The sequence below is a fragment of the Rhinoderma darwinii genome, chromosome 13, assembly GCF_050947455.1.
Source record: "Rhinoderma darwinii isolate aRhiDar2 chromosome 13, aRhiDar2.hap1, whole genome shotgun sequence".
In the NCBI taxonomy this organism is placed as follows: Eukaryota; Metazoa; Chordata; class Amphibia; order Anura; family Rhinodermatidae; genus Rhinoderma; species Rhinoderma darwinii.
In genome coordinates this window covers 23,178,615-23,194,774 of record NC_134699.1, presented here as the reverse complement: position 1 = coordinate 23,194,774, position 16,160 = coordinate 23,178,615, and the positions used below count along the sequence as shown (strand labels likewise).

The 16,160-nt window shown below is 42.4% G+C and overlaps 1 protein-coding gene across 1 annotated transcript in view; it reads right to left on the bottom strand.

Annotated features, from left to right (window-relative positions):
* Positions 1-12,875, bottom strand: part of CACNB1 (calcium voltage-gated channel auxiliary subunit beta 1) — a 65,512-nt gene extending 52,637 nt beyond the window's left edge. The window contains exons 1-2 of the mRNA XM_075846829.1: positions 12,363-12,875; positions 11,155-11,238 (exon numbers count right to left, since the gene is read on the bottom strand). Coding sequence (XP_075702944.1) covers positions 11,155-11,238; positions 12,363-12,449 — 171 coding nt within the window. The 5' untranslated portion in view covers positions 12,450-12,875. The remainder of the gene's footprint in view (positions 1-11,154; positions 11,239-12,362) is intronic.
* Positions 12,876-16,160: the final 3,285 nt, after the last annotated feature.

Here is a 16,160-nt window from a genome sequence, read left to right as displayed (position 1 = left end):
TAATAATGATATATTTTCAATAGATTTGGAACCATTGTTGAATAACCTCATCGGACTAGAGAGATTATTTAGAATATTTTCTTCGACATTTATTTCTCCCGATTCCCCCCATACACATGCAATTTCAATAGAGAGAGGGGAAAAAGCTGCTGCCAACACCTCTGGCAGCATTTTATCTCCCATAGGAACAAAGGATCGGTCATATTGACATTTGACATCGAGGGAGTAGTAGTGTGACCCCCACACACATTAGATTGTCAAGCAATACCACACTAATTGGTCGAGTTTCGTCTTTTGTGTATGGGCACCTTCAGACAATGATGGGCTCCCTGTTGTAAAAGGATGACAGGAATTGAAACATGGCTTCCCATAACGGCAATGGGTTCTTGCTACACAGAGCAGTGTTTTGTTATTTTAAGCAGCTCTTACACTACAGCTCCCCCATAATACATCATATCACAGCTACTAAAGTCCCTATTACACCGGCCGATTATGGCCGGTGCAGTGAGCTTCGATCAACGAGACATCGTTGATCGGCGCTCGTTTGCTCCTGTCAGAAGGAGCTATGGATGGGGACGAACGGTCGTTACACGGATCGCTCGTTCCCATATATTACTATCATGTCGGCAGCGCATCTCCCGGTTTACACAGGAGATCTGCTGCTGACAACGATAATATTTAACTTTTTTAAAACCATATGATCAGCAGATCATCTGCTGATCGCTGCCTTGTTTACACAGGGCAATAATCGGCAACGAGCGTTCTATGAACGCTTGTCTGCCCGATAATCGCCCAGTGTAAAACCCCCTTAACACAGCTCTGCCCATGCCCCAGCTCCTTGATAAACCCAATGCCTAGTGTGATATGCCTACACAGTGCTTATCCAGGTAACAGGCCCTGCACAGTGGACAACAGAAAACATAACCTTTCACCCTACATTTTCCAAAAAAGAATTCTCAATAAGTTGAACATTGTTTTATTTTTGTTTCTCAAAACTTCAATCCAAGCCTTCGGCTACACACCCATTCATACTAGAGCACAGGCAGTGAGGGTATAAATAGGAAAATCCTAACTATAAACCCAAAGGGAGAGAACTCCCCTATGCTCTAAGTACACACAACCAGACTATGAGAGGGAGATGTCTGGGGAAGGGAACAGAAAGGGAGGGACAAGAGAATAAGAGCACAAGACCAAGTAAATGAGACCTCTGGGGACGAGAGAGACAAATGCTGGAAGATTATGCACAGACGGGAAGAATCTAGACAAGACAGAGACAAATAAAGAAATGTATGCAAATCACAGAAATATGGAGGTCTCACCAAGATAAGACGGGGAACTTTAGGCGTAGGGTCCATGATGGAGGCAGCCCCGATGAGAGGGTCTGGAGCAGACATTCTGCTCCTCTCCTCGGAGAGGTCTCTCAGAGCCTCAGGCTCAGGTTACAGAAATCCTGCAGCCTTTGCAACCTGACAGGGTATATTTAGCAGTGTTTGGGGGACAGGGAGAAATGCAAACGAGCGAGGGGGCTGACAGGCTATAAGGGGATGACCCAGGAGGCACTGGTAGGGAGCCGGTGAACAGGAGCCATGGATACCTTGCCCTGTGCAGATGCTTTATCATGTAGAATATGTCACTATCAATCTGACTTATACACATCACACGAGATCTCCAATATTCAATAATATGCCACTCGTAGTCTCCAACCATACACTGTAAAGTATACCTGAGTACCCCAGCTCCCAATTCAATATGGACACTGAACAATGCTGCCACCATGGGCCTCATTCCACAAAGATTTTTCCTTCTTAATCATTGATTATTTATCATGGATTTTCTACAGTGAAACTGTCAACCATTCAATGGGATTTGCCAACAATCAAATGTCTATGGGGGCTGTAGGAACGACAACAGACACTCGGTTTTCCACGGTCAGTTGGGGATGGGGGGTAGTTGGTTTAAACAGCACTAAAGAACTATTTTGATTTTGTAAAATGGGTTGGACAAGCCTAAAAGAGTATTGGAAAATCCTCTAATGGGTCCAGGCTCTGAGATAATAATACAGGGTCCCAAAGGTCCAGCAAAAGACAACCCCATTTTGAGCTGTCTTCGGAAACCAATCACTTGCAACTAGGGTTTATTTCTAATGGATTCATTCACATATAACATATTATATCTTATTGATGATATATCCTGTAGGTACAATGATAACAACATAGATTATGATGCAAATAAAAGGGGACATGTTCTGTATAGCGGGGGATAGGACCTCGGAATCATTTCCTCTGGTGGGCCCAAAAAAACCTCAGTCCAGGACTGTTTGCAAAGGAAGGTATTGTCAGACACACACACAGCTAAGGCTAGGTTCACACCTGCATTCAGCTTTTCATTGTTTTATTCTGTAAGAGAAAAAGAACATCGGAAATACCGGAAGCGCCGATTCCGTTGCACGAAAGCGGCGGCCGACGGAACCCATTTATCTGTGGTTTTACCAGAAGCAATAGCGCAGCATGCTGTGCTATTGTTTCCGGAATTTTCTGCCAGATCTGCTACAATGGCCCCTAACGGAGCCTCCAACGCAGATGTGAACGACGCCTAACATATTGTGGGCAGTCCACTGCACCTCAGGGTATACATACATTTATATGTTCCCCTAGCCGTCTCATGTAAGCGTATGCACATCAGCATTGTCTTTCTGTTCATCTGTTCCATTTAACCTTTCCGTCAATGGAACCGATGAACGGAAAGCCAAACGGAAACTATCGCTATCGGTTGCATTACCTTTCAGTTGTATTTTTTTTCCTTCCGTTGGTTTCAGTTTGCCTCCGTTTCGCTAGGTGTCCGTTTTTTTCACGGAAACAATAGCATTGTCGACTACGCTATTGTTTCCATGGAAAAAAAAACAAAAACCTAGCAGAGCGGAGGCAAACTGAAACCAACTGAAGGAAAATAAATACCATTGAAATCAATGGGAATGCAAACGGAAGCGATAGTTTCCATTTGGCTTTCCAATCATCTGTCCCTCTGCTTGAAAGGTTCTACGGAACAGATGAACAGAAAGACAATGCTGATGTGAATGGGCCCTTAAACACATCATTTTGGGGAATGTATGCCAATCTATTTGTATGAGGCAGTTTTACATTTTATGACGTCACTGTTATTTCTCCCATTTTTGAGAATGGAGATTTATGGTTTTGCTTTCAAGGCAACTTGATTGCACTGCATTATTCTAGGAATAGAAACATCTTCTTATAAGCGGCACGCAGATTAGTTACAGTTCAGTAATAAAGAACATATTTACAGCCTTAGTCCAAGTTAAGAGCTGCCTTCTCCTGGCTCCTTAGCCCGCTCGGTGTTGTGACATCATCGTCACCTGTTACTAATAGAGGTTTTTTTGACACTTGGAAATGTGATTGACTGAGCCGTAGCCAGGGAGCTGAGAAGATCTGCAGCGTTACTGCCTCAGCAATTCATTATATTTATGTGTTTTGTTTAATCTATTCCATTAAATTTATATTATTATACTTTTTTGTTGCCTAATAGGGATCTATTGAAATAAGTTTTAAATAAGGGGATAACATGGACAAATAATATCTATATTTACTTACATGTTATGTCTATATTAAGTGGGTTTGGGGTCCATATGGCCTTTTGAGTTGTTTCTGTAATGCCGAACTTAGTTTTACCGATTCTTCAGCCACAAATGTAATTAAAATATGGATGTAAATAAAGATCACACTAAGAGGATACATATTCAACCTCCATTGACTTCTATAGGGAACACACCAACCAATATGGCAAAGAAACGGAAATCCAACACTATGCAATATGGAAAATGATTTAGAATGCTGGAAAAAATATGGTCGCATTGACTGATATTAGCTCCATATTCAGGGCCTTTCAAGTACAAAAACAATATGGAAATGAAATTTGTTTCCAGATTTTTAATGATTTTTTCGGGCTACACAAAAAAAAAATATACATAAAAATCCAAAAAGAAAATCTTAGATAGCTGTTGGCCAAACAGCTATAAAGGGGGCCATACATCTTAGATAGCTGTCGGCCAAACAGCTATTCCTCTCGACCCCCATACACCCCACGGAAATAGGCCGTTGCCAGATACCTATGGCGGATGCTTATCCCCTATGAGAACAAAGAATTGTGCATGTTGAAATCCATCATGCCAGATCCTTCTTTCCCCCGACATCTGCCATGAAGGGAGAGTCAGGACACCCCTATACACAGTAGATGGTGTGTGGGTACCTTAATACATTACAATTCTGATTTAACAGGTCAGTCACTTGCTCTCCCATCAACAATTTTCTGTTTATAAAAAATAATTTAAACTAAAAATATGCTCAGTACATATAAATATACAGCTCATGCATTAAGCTGTTATAAAGTGCATGTACATATCCTAAGCATCCTTCCCCATTCGTAGAAAAAAAAACCAAAAGGTACCATTATATAAAATCACATTTGCACAGCTTAGGCTTCGTTCACATCTGCGTCAGGGCGACGTTCCGTCTGAGCTTTCCGTCAGAACGGAGCCCTGACTGAAACAAACGGAAACCAGAGGTTTCAATGGTGACGGATCCGGTGCAAATGGTTTCTGATTGTCTCCGTTGTGCAGGGGTTCTGTCTTTTGACGGAATCAATAGCGCAGTCGACTACGGTATTCACTCAGTCAAAACGACGGAACCCCTGCACAACGGAGACAAACGCAAACCATTTGCACCGGATCCTTCACCATTGAAATCAATGGTGATGGAAACGGAAACCTCTGGTTTCCGTTTGTGTCGGTCAGGGCTTCGTTCCGACTGAAAATTTTCCGTCGGAACGGAGCCCTGACACAGATGTGAATGCAGCCTTATGCAGCAGATTTCTTTTGCGTGTTACGTTTAGGACATAAATATGTGAAGTAAAGCTCCACCTTGGGAATAGTCTGCTATATATTTATTGAAATCGTTTCATTACAAACCTACTACTTTTATGGATTTGGTTCCATAAACATATACACATATGGCACCACTTGATCTATATAGGGCCCCCATTGTTAGGAGTTCTCTTACATAGACAGAGAAGGCAGTGCAGCAGATTTGAAAATGACTGCAGTCTGGACCCAGAGGATCTTGTTCTCCGTCTAGAAGGAATAGTATATTGTAGACTTACTGCTCTTGGTAAGCTGTGCTCAATTGTAACATTTCCATCGCACTGGGGTGACTTTACACTATGGGTGCTTACATAGTTTGAGAAAATGCATCCGAATCACGTTTTTTTGCAGCACCGTGGCATAAATCAGTGACAATAAATTGGCACACAATGAGAAAAGGCGAAAAGCTGCACAGCAGAAATATCTAGCGATCTGTCCTCCATCCTGCCTATGCTGTGCATGATTATAATGGTGTCACACAATGCCCAACAGGCAACCTATTCTCCTAGTACCATCTGAGCCACGAATGCAGTATAGGACAGCATAGGTAGTGTCTATAGAAAGCACCAACCTAAATATAATCATATCTATTACTAGCAAACTCACATAAACCACCCACAATATCCAACAACAATAGTAATCCAAAGAGCATCATCCAGATTTAGGGGTTTATGGAAAATATCTGTATTAAAACCTTTATCTTCTAACAGTATGGAATGATTTAACATGTTTTCAATAATATGGGACTAAAAATAACTGTACTTGCTAATTGTTCCTTCTATTCTGTGGAGCGAGAGGTGTAATGCTCTGCAGACCTGCTCTTGTGAGTGTAAGAATCAAATAAAAGAAGCTTATTGTGGAATTACAGGATGATATGGCTAAAGGATCCAGTCCATGGAAAGTTTGTAGCGAAGCTCCACATCCACATTAAAGGGGCTGTCTGGTTTAGAAAACCTTCAAAATATTGTATAAGGGAATTCTGAGATAATCGAGGGCCGGCTCCTACTCTGGAGGACCCGGCACATCTGTGAATTACACGGACAGCCTATTGATTTTAATGAGAACTGTGTAATGTTTCATTTCTCCTGTGGCGGCGCTGCAGGTGAACTGAACACTTGCTACCGGATTCCCCTGCAAAGTACAGCTGACCGCTGACAACCTCTTTAACTGAGATGATGTTTTCTAGTGATTTTTAACAGCATCTAAACCCCATTTTTTGCAGCATTTAATTTAAAGCGCTTGTCTCACAATAGACAACCCCTTTCATATGGGAGCCATGGGTCCTGATGTCGACACCCGAGCTAATTTTAATACAACCAGAACTTTTGGTCTGAGCAACTCTTTCCCTAACATGTAGATTGAAACATTGGCATTAGTGTGCATTCACACATTCAGGTTTTGTGGTGTTTTTTCGTGTGATTTCGCACAACCTTAGGAAAAACGTCAAACTTGCGAAAATTGCGGGAAAAAAATGTGACAAAACCATCACGTAGGAATATATTGTTATCTTCCAATAAAACATTAACAGCTGTTAATGAGTATCTGTCATCAGACCCTAACAAGCGCCGATTCACTTTATGTTGTCGATCAACGCTCGTTATGTGCAGAAATCTGCCCGTGTAAACCAGCCTTTAGTGTTGGGGCATCTAAAACTAGAAGACCCCCTATTCTTCAATCAGGGGAATGAAAGTTTCCATACATAGTCAGAAGAATCAGAAAAACCAAGAGGACACGCATCTTTTTTTCTGGGTGTCCATTCACCTAAATCCTCTCAGTGCTTCTCATTGGCTGAAAGGGCTCAGAATCTGTTATCATCATAAAGAATATGGAAACTGTGGGTCCCTTAGAGATTCTAGGGGTCAATAAGTGGGTGCAGCGTCACCTTTTCCATAGAACGTCGAATAGATGCAACAAAAATAAAGGGCCTGTCTGGAGACAGATACCCCTTAGATTATCTTTTATAGACTTCTACAAATGCAATAGGGTATTCAACAGAAAAACTCACAATTTACATCTTAGGTTCCTTGTCCTATTGACATTTAATTTCTTAGTAGTAAAAAAAAACAAAACTAACAAAAACATATCCGTTACGAAGCTTATTGCAACAGTCTGTAATTGCCCTGAAAGATTTCTGGTATGCAAACGAAACGGATTATCTTCAAGATGGTTATATAGGCCTCAAAACAGTATATGCAAATAAAGGGGTCATTTTATTAACACAACCCTTTTCCATATTCCCTATTAGATCACATTGACATCATAGGGAGGAGTTCCCTGCCTGGGAACCCCTCTATGAGCTGGAGAGGAGAGTCGCCAAGTATCAGTGGCTCCGCCTCCCGCTCTGTTAGATCCAGCCAGTCCCCAGTCAATAACATCTGATTGCTGGGGATTTCATAAAATGGACTGGAGGCAATTAGATGATCGCTTTATCTCAAACAACGATTGTCTTCCTGAGACAACCACTTTAAAGGATTGTACACGTTCTTCTGCTTCTGCCCTTGCGATAGTACTAAATTATCTGGTCTTTCTTGGTATACAATCCCTTTAAATACCCTGCTATTTTGATGGTCTAACTTACGGACAGTGATTTCCAAATTCCACTTTATTACTTACATCAGTTTTTCTCAACTTGAGTTCTTACTAACCCCAATGGGTCATGGATTGAAGATTTTCATAATATGGCATCAACACATCAGTAATTGCCATGGGTGTTCTCATTGTAAGAAAACCTTGTGACATGACCTGTTAAGGGTGTCTGAGAACTGGAGTCGAGGAAAAACTATCCTAGGGCCAGGTTCACACAGGACAGTTTGATGCAGTTTTTTTTCCTTTATTCTTTTCGGTCCCTTAGGATCCATTTCTGTCTTCAATTAAAAAACAAAACAATGCATCAAAAACTGCATTAATCTTCCGTGTGTGAACCTGGTGGTAATGTCAGTTTCTCCTATATGATCAGCCCCCTCATCTCCACTATAGGGAATTTGACTGTAATCTGACTGGTTTAAAAGGGTTTTCTAACCATTAAAAGTGATGGCTTATTGATAGGACTGTTAGAAACCCCACCGATCCTCAGAATGAAGGGGCTGCAGAACTAGTAAGGGTATGTGCACACACACTAATTACGTCCGTAATTGACGGACGTATTTCGGCCGCAAGTACCGGACCGAACACAGTGCAGGGAGCCGGGCTCCTAGCATCATACTTATGTACGATGCTAGGAGTCCCTGCCTCGCTGCCGGACAACTGTCCCGTACTGTAATCATGTTTTCAGTACGGGACAGTAGTTCCACGGAGAGGCAGGGACTCCTAGCATCGTACATAAGTATGATGCTAGGAGCCCGGCTCCCTGCACTGTGTTCGGTCCGGTACTTGCGGCCGAAATACGTCCGTCAATTACGGACGTAATTAGTGTGTGTGCACATACCCTTAAAGGGGTTTTCCAAAATTAGAAAAAGTGGTCTGCTATTTTTTCCCAATAATAGCGCCACGCTCATCCAAGGCAATGCCTCTTTCACTCCTTATAGGATATCATCTTCATTCAAGTGAATGGGGCTGAGCTGCGATACCAGACACAGCTCATGGACTAGTGGCGCTATTTCTGGAAGAAAGCGGACTCTTTATTCTATCCTGGACAACCGCTTTTTAGCGCTTCAGGTCCTTCTCAGTTTTTCCCTGCATCGCAGTGCTCCTATTCACCCGTTATGCAGGGTACTGCAACACAGAGGTCGGACCCCCACAATTATAATGTTATAGCAATTCTATTGATGTCATAACCTTATAAGATGGGAATACCCAAGTGATGTGATGAATGTCAAAGAAGTGATCAGACTAAGTGAGTCACACTCTTCCCGGCATACTTTTCCTCTACAGCGTCAGATGTATATATTTTTGGAAAATATATTATTTTTAGCAGTAATAACTATATAATATATTATATTAATACATTCTTTTATGAGACACAAAAAAAATCCATGAACAAATATCTCTAGAAAAATGCAGCAAATTGACTCATCCACTATAACAGGCCGGAGATAGGAAGTCAGTACAGCTGTCTGACCACAATTAGATTTAAAACAAGGTTAATCCTAATGGAATGTTCTCATGATTGGTGCAACGGCCTGCAAGAGCAGGATCTTATATATCGCTTCAGATGAACCGGCGTAATGGCACCAATGGGAATATTGATCAAGAGTTGGGATCATTGATCCCAATGCCTCTGCTATAACAGTGGAGAAGGTGCTGGGTTAGCCACTAATTGCCGACTCAAATGCATGTAGGACAGCAAAGGCAATGGGGCCATGAGTGATATTACTAGCATGCTCTCACGTTGCGATCTATAAATGACAACTTAGATGTGATTAAACAAGCCAGAATTGGTGCATTTAGCTGATAAAAAAAAAAAAGTATATATACTGTATATAGATATAGATATATATTATCTATCAAATTTGATGAACTTGCACTCTAATGCTGGGTTCACACGAGCATGTTACGTCCGTAATGGACGGAACGTATTTCGGCCGCAAGTCCCGGACCGAACACACTGCAGGGAGTCGGGCTCCTAGCATCATAGTTATGTATGATGCTAGGAGTCCCTGCCTCGCTGCAGGACAACTGTCCCGTACTGTAATCATGTTTTCAGTACAGGACAGTAGTTCCACGGAGAGGCAGGGACTCCTGGCAACGTACATAACGATGATGCTAGGAGCCCGGCTCCCTGCACTGTGTTCGGTCCGGGACTTGCGGCCGAAATACGTTCCGTCCTGCTTCATCACGGCAGCTGATTGTTTCCATGTAGCAGAGCCGTAGCTAGGCGATGCTTCAGCCAGAGCAAAGGTTTAGTTTGTTGCCCCATCCACGTATCTAAATATCCTGGCCAAGGCAAAGTGGCTTGTTGACACCCGGTATGCCCCTGTATGTAGCAAGGTAAAACTGTAATATGCATTTTAAACAGAATCTATTACCACTCCTGACATGTCTGTTTTAGTAGGTACTTGTTTTCCCTATGGAATAACAATTTCTTAGAACTCTACATGGTGCCAGTCCTTCATTAATCCTCCTGGAAATATAAGACTAAACTGATAACTGGGTGTTGCCATTCCCTACGTCAATGGGGTGTGTCCCTACACACTCTACTGTCCAATCAGAACTGACAATGTTAGACTGTGTAGGGATACACCCTATTGACAAGGGGAATTGTAATACCCAGTTGTCAATTTATTCATACATTTCCTGGAAGAATAATGGAAGAATGGCACCATGTAGAGTTATAAGAAATTGTTATTTCACAGGGAATAATAGTTACTAAAACATACATCTCAGGAGAGGTGATTCTGTTTAGGTTTAAAAGACATTCTATATTCAGTGGCGTTGCTAGGGGGGGGGGGCTACTCGAGCATGAGCCTTGGGTACTGGGTGCCAGGGTGGTGCCAACAAGCAACTTTGCCTTGGCCAGGATATTTAGATAGATGGATGGGGGCAACAAACTAAACCGTTGCCCTGGATGAAGTAAAACCTAGTTACAGCTCTGCTACATGGATACAATTGGTTGCTGTGATGTAGCAGAGGTCGCTCCACACTTACATACATACATACACACACACACACATACACACATATATACACACACACATACACACATATATACATACACACATACATACAAACATACATACACACATACATACATACATACATACATACATACATACATATATACACACATACATACATACAATTTCAGTGAATGTCTTTGCACAGCACATAGGATGACTAGTAATTAGTTTTCCCACAATGCAATATTTATTTGCGCAAAAGTTACAAGAAACCAGTGCAAGTACAACCATCTTAATTCTGGCCTTCTTCAAGTTTTCATTTTGAATTGCCCCCAGTCCTGTCTTCCATGTGCCTCCCTCCCCTGCTTCTTCCTGCCACCATTGCCCTTCCATGAGCTGCCATTTTCCTGCTCCCCCTATATATGTATCTTTCTTTGTCTCGTCCATCCACCTCCCTCTCCTTCCTCTCTCTGTACTATTCTCCAGCATCTCCTCTCTCCCTCTCTTCCAGTCAGTTAATTAGTGTTTGTCATTTCCATCTCCTGACGTAGGAGCATCTCTTCCCTGGTGCTGGTTGCTATGGTAACCCAGGACCAGGGCCTAGCGAGGCCTGCGTGTGTTGCCGCACACACCAGGCCAAAGTGTAAAGCAATGATAAGAATGACTTACCTGCCGCACAAAGCTGTTAGAGGTGGTGTCGGAGCTGGTGCTGCCATCTGAACGCTTGAATCGACTTTTTCTCTTATATTTTGCCTGCCAAGAACGATAAAAATAAATGTTGCAGCAATGGGACGATGACTATGAAGTTCAGATTTATTTCATGAATATTCTCATACCTCTGGTAGTACTAGTAATAATGCAGCATTACTGGTTAATGTTATTCTAGTACTGCCAGTAAACGTACTACTATCCTGTCAACCACTGTCTGTATTTATTCACACAGATCAGTTCTACATTTGTAGTGGTAGAGGCTGTAATTTCACCCAGGGCCCTATCACTGAGGGGCCCGCATTCACCTACATTGCGTATAGGTCTTATACAACAGGTCATCATCCTATAGGCACAGGGTGGTGGGGCCAGGTACACGTTTTGCACTGGAGTTCATAATCTTAAAGCTACAGTATACATTACTCTTCAAGAATTATTACTTTTACTCAATTCGTATACTCTATTCCATACCAACCGTATTACCCTCCACATACTGACTCCACCTATATTATACAACCAGTGCTCCCATATCCTATTATTACACCATCAATAAATAACCCTCCTTTAAAAACTTCTCCCATGTATATTTATTCGGTGCATGATGCAAAATATTCTGTTTTCCTTGGTAAAGCAACAATATTTGGTGTATATGCAGCAAAATATATGTAAACTTCACTCTCACGCCAAAACAACTAGAGCCGAAGATTTCTCCCTTAACCCTCTGAGTACTACAGCAAAGCAAGCATCCCCCCTCACTTCCACCTCCCATCCCCCATGCATCCTATGTTTACCTGCTCAGTACCAGCTGTTTCTCTAGGTTCACATTTTATCCATTCTCTTCCGATTATCAGTTTCTATTGAATATCACCCCGGCCTACCTTTAAAATCTCTTTTTATAGAGGTCTATTACCTCTAGAAATTGTATATATTTTTTGCCAATAGAGTGTTATTTTGATACTCTTCATACATTGTATCACCCAGAGACATTTGGATGTGATACACCATATACATGCTCATCATACATTATATGTGTGTATATATATATATATATATATATATATATATATATATATATATGTGCCGAGTGATTGAGAGGATATGCTAGCTAGCTGGAAATGTGTAATGTGATGCTATAGGGATGGGTGTAGATGGAGCTATATTATTCTCACCTGAAGACTGTGCCCCTCTAACACATCCATCTGGATCTCCTGTGTTGAGCTGGACGGGGTCCTGGCCATCCTGCTCTGCTGGACCATTGGTGTGACCCCCTTACACACTCAGATTTCCTCCAGTTATCCTGTACTCATCCCTCCAGCAGTTCCAGGACTGTGTGTATGAGAGGGGCAGGCAGAAGAGAGGAGAACTGGGGAGGGGAGGAAAGGGAGAGATAGGGTGAATGATAGAACAAGGAGGAGGAGAGCGCAGGCAGACACAGGGAGGGGATAGCACAGAATGGAGAAGACAGGCTGGGAAATGACGGGATATAGGGAAGGCTGGAGAGGTACAAGAAATGAGGAAGAGATAGACAGGGGAATGATGGGAGATTGGGATCATGAGGCAGACAAGTGATGATGAAGAAGAGACATACAACAGCTGATGAGACTGGCGGAGACAGAGCGGAACAAATACATGGGTGAAGAGAGAGGTTGAACGGTTGTACACATAGGACAGGAAGAGACAATGGGATTGCAGGAGAGACACCCACATCATTTAAAGAGACTGCGAGACTGGCGTAGACACAGCATACTCAACTAGGATGTGAAGAAACTACATTGCAGACTACACAATCTATCCTTCTAATGGAGCGCTGTTTATATACCTTCCATTATTACTGCAATCTGACTGAAGATGTCCAATAATAGCCACATCATAATGATCTTTATTTATAGAGCTCCAACATATTCCACAGCACTTTGAAATTCAGAGGGAACATGTACGGACAATATAAGACATTACATAGTGACAAAACGAATTCACAATTCAAATAAGAGGAGTGAGGTCCCTGCCCGCAAGAGCTTACAATCTATGAGGAAATAAGGGAGACACAAAATGTAATAAGTGCTTGTTCAGTACAATGGTCCGGCCATCTTTTCTACATATGGGGTAGTACACATAAAGCTGCATGAGCCGGTCACCAGCTAGTATCCGTGTATGACGGACATGAAGTGTATTAGGGTACAAGGCGTACCCTAATGGACATGTGTCTTTTTTCAGCCGTAATAACTATGTAACTATGAGTGTGGGGGATACTGCTAAATGAGGGGGTGAGGTTCTGATGACTAAAGTAAAAGAAGGGTCATGAAAGGAGTTTAATTAGGGAATGTGACAGTTCTGTATAAAAAGATGTGTTTTCAAGTCACGCTTAGAACTGTGGATATTGGGAATTAATCTGATTGTCTGGGGTAGCGCATTCCAGAGGACTGGTGCAGCACGAGAAAAGTCTTGGAGATGGGAGTGGGAGGTTTGGATTATGGAGGATGTTAATCTTAGATCAGTGGCAGAATGTAGAGCACTGGTAGGGTGGTGTAGTAGTGCAGTGACTGGCACAGGGTAGAGGCATTGCTGTAGTAGTGCAGTGCCTGGCACAGGGTAGAGGCATTGCTGTAGTAGTGCAGTGCCTGGCACAGGGTAGAGGCATTGCTGTAGTAGTGCAGTGCAGTGCCTGGCACAGAGTAGAAGCATTGCTGTAGTAGTGCAGTGCAGTGCCTGGCACAGGGTAGAGGCATTGCTGTAGTAGTGCAGTGACTGGCACAGGGTAGCGGCATTGCTGTAGTAGTGCAGTGCCTGGCACAGGGTAGAGGCATTGCTGTAGTAGTGCAGTGCAGTGCCTGGCACAGGGTAGAGGCATTGCTGTAGTAGTGCTGTGACTGGCACAGGGTAGAGGCATTGCTGTAGTAGTGCAGTGACTGGCACAGGGTAGAGGCATTGCTGTAGTCGTGCAGTGCAATGACTGGCACAGGGTAGAGGCATTGCTGTAGTAGTGCAGTGCAGTGACTGGCACAGGGTAGAAGCATTGCTGTAGTAGTGCAGTGCAGTGACTGGCACAGGGTAGAGGCATTGGTGTAGTAGTGCAGTGCAGTGACTGACACAGGGTAGAAGCATTGGTGTAGTAGTGCAGTGCAGTGACTGACACAGGGTAGAAGCATTGGTGTAGTGGTTGATCAGAAATATGAGCCTGGCTGCTGATTAGTGAGTGGAAGACCGATTAGTAATGAGTTACAGGAGTCAAGAGGAGAGTGAATCAGAGCGACAATGAGAGTTTTGGCTGTTTCCACAGTAAGAAAAGTGTGCATTTTGTAGATGTTTTTGAGGTGCAGGTGCCAGGGGCGTGCCTAGGAGTTGTGGTAGTACCACACACTGAAATGGAGAAATCAGGTTTAGGTAGGTTAGAAGATGGTGGAAACACAAGGAGCTAAGTTTTGAAAAGATTCAATTTCAGGTAAAGAGAGGACATAATGTTAGAGACAGCGGACAGACAATCACTGGTGTTTTGTATTAGAGCAGCGGTGATGTCACGGGAAGAGGTATATAGTTGGGTGTCATCAGCGTAGAGATAATACTGGAAGCCAAATCTGCTGATAGTTTGTTCAATTGGGGCTTTGTATAGAGAAAAGAGGAGAGGACCCTAGACTAAACACTGAGGAACCCAACATTGAGAGGAAGAGGAGAAGAAGTGGAACCAGCAAACTATACACTGATATAAGAAGAAATCATAAGATAACAGTGTCCTTGAGGTCAATAGGGAGGTAGCAGTTGGTGGTCTACAGTGTCAAACGTTGCAGTGAGAACTAGAAGAAGTGACTAGTAACTAGTAACATCCCAATAGGTATGACACCCACTTATTTGCGTCCCCCTCCCTTCACAATACCTTTTCTCAATTTGGCCTCCCAAACAGTCTCCCGGATCTTAACCTCCCTTCTTTGACCAATCTTGGCCTCTCTCTATGCTATTGAAATTATCATGATGTGCTGAAAAATTGTGGATGGCTTTAAACACATTCAGTGGAAGGAAATTGCGGGACTGAAGAAAACATTAGAAGATTTGAAGTAAAGATACGTAGGTCATACAAAGAACAATCCTTCTCTCCACCCTACAATTGCCTGGACATTTGATAACTGCTGGGTGAAAGTTGTCTGCCCTATTTGCTTGCAGGTGTAGGTCTTAAAGGCTTTGTACACCTTTGGAAATCTATTTTTTTTTTTTGGGTATAAAAATGTGTATCAGTGTGATTGGTGCCACTTTGTAATTCCATTTTCTTAAAAATTATTTTTACTTTTTGAGATACAGCTGCTTTGTATCCTGTATACACAGCAGCTGTATCTAGCGCTGAGAACTGATTCTGTCAGGTCAGCGGCACTGACGGGTTCAGTGACAGCGGGTCCTGCGTGTCTGACACGCAGGATCTACCTGTTATCGATCGTATCTAAGTTATGAACTTAGATGTGATCGAAAACAGCTCGTTCCTGTGTCTGAGACACGCAGGACCCGTTGTCACTGAACCTGTTAGTCATGGATTCAGGTCTCAGCGCTGGATACAGCTGCTCTATATACAGGATACAAAGCAGCTGTATCTCAAAAAGTAAAAATAATTTTTTAATAAAATGTAATTACAAAGTTGCACCAATCACACTGATACACATTTTTAGTAAATAATAATAATAATGATAATAATAATAAAAACGTTTTCAGAGGTGTACATAGCCTTTAATCATCAGATACGTTTGCTCTTTTACAGCAGAAATGTGTGATCTGATTACATGGCTTATATATTAAAACTGCATGGTAAAACATTTCACAGTCATAGCAACTCCGTGTTTTCCTTATGCAGTGTCATAAAATGTGTTAAATAAGTGTGAATCTGTCTTATTTTTAAAATAAAGATATTATAATGAGACATATTGGCCCACCTTTCTAAGGCAGTGTACCACAGTTTTTGGCATAAACTGCACCACTAAAATGTTGTAATT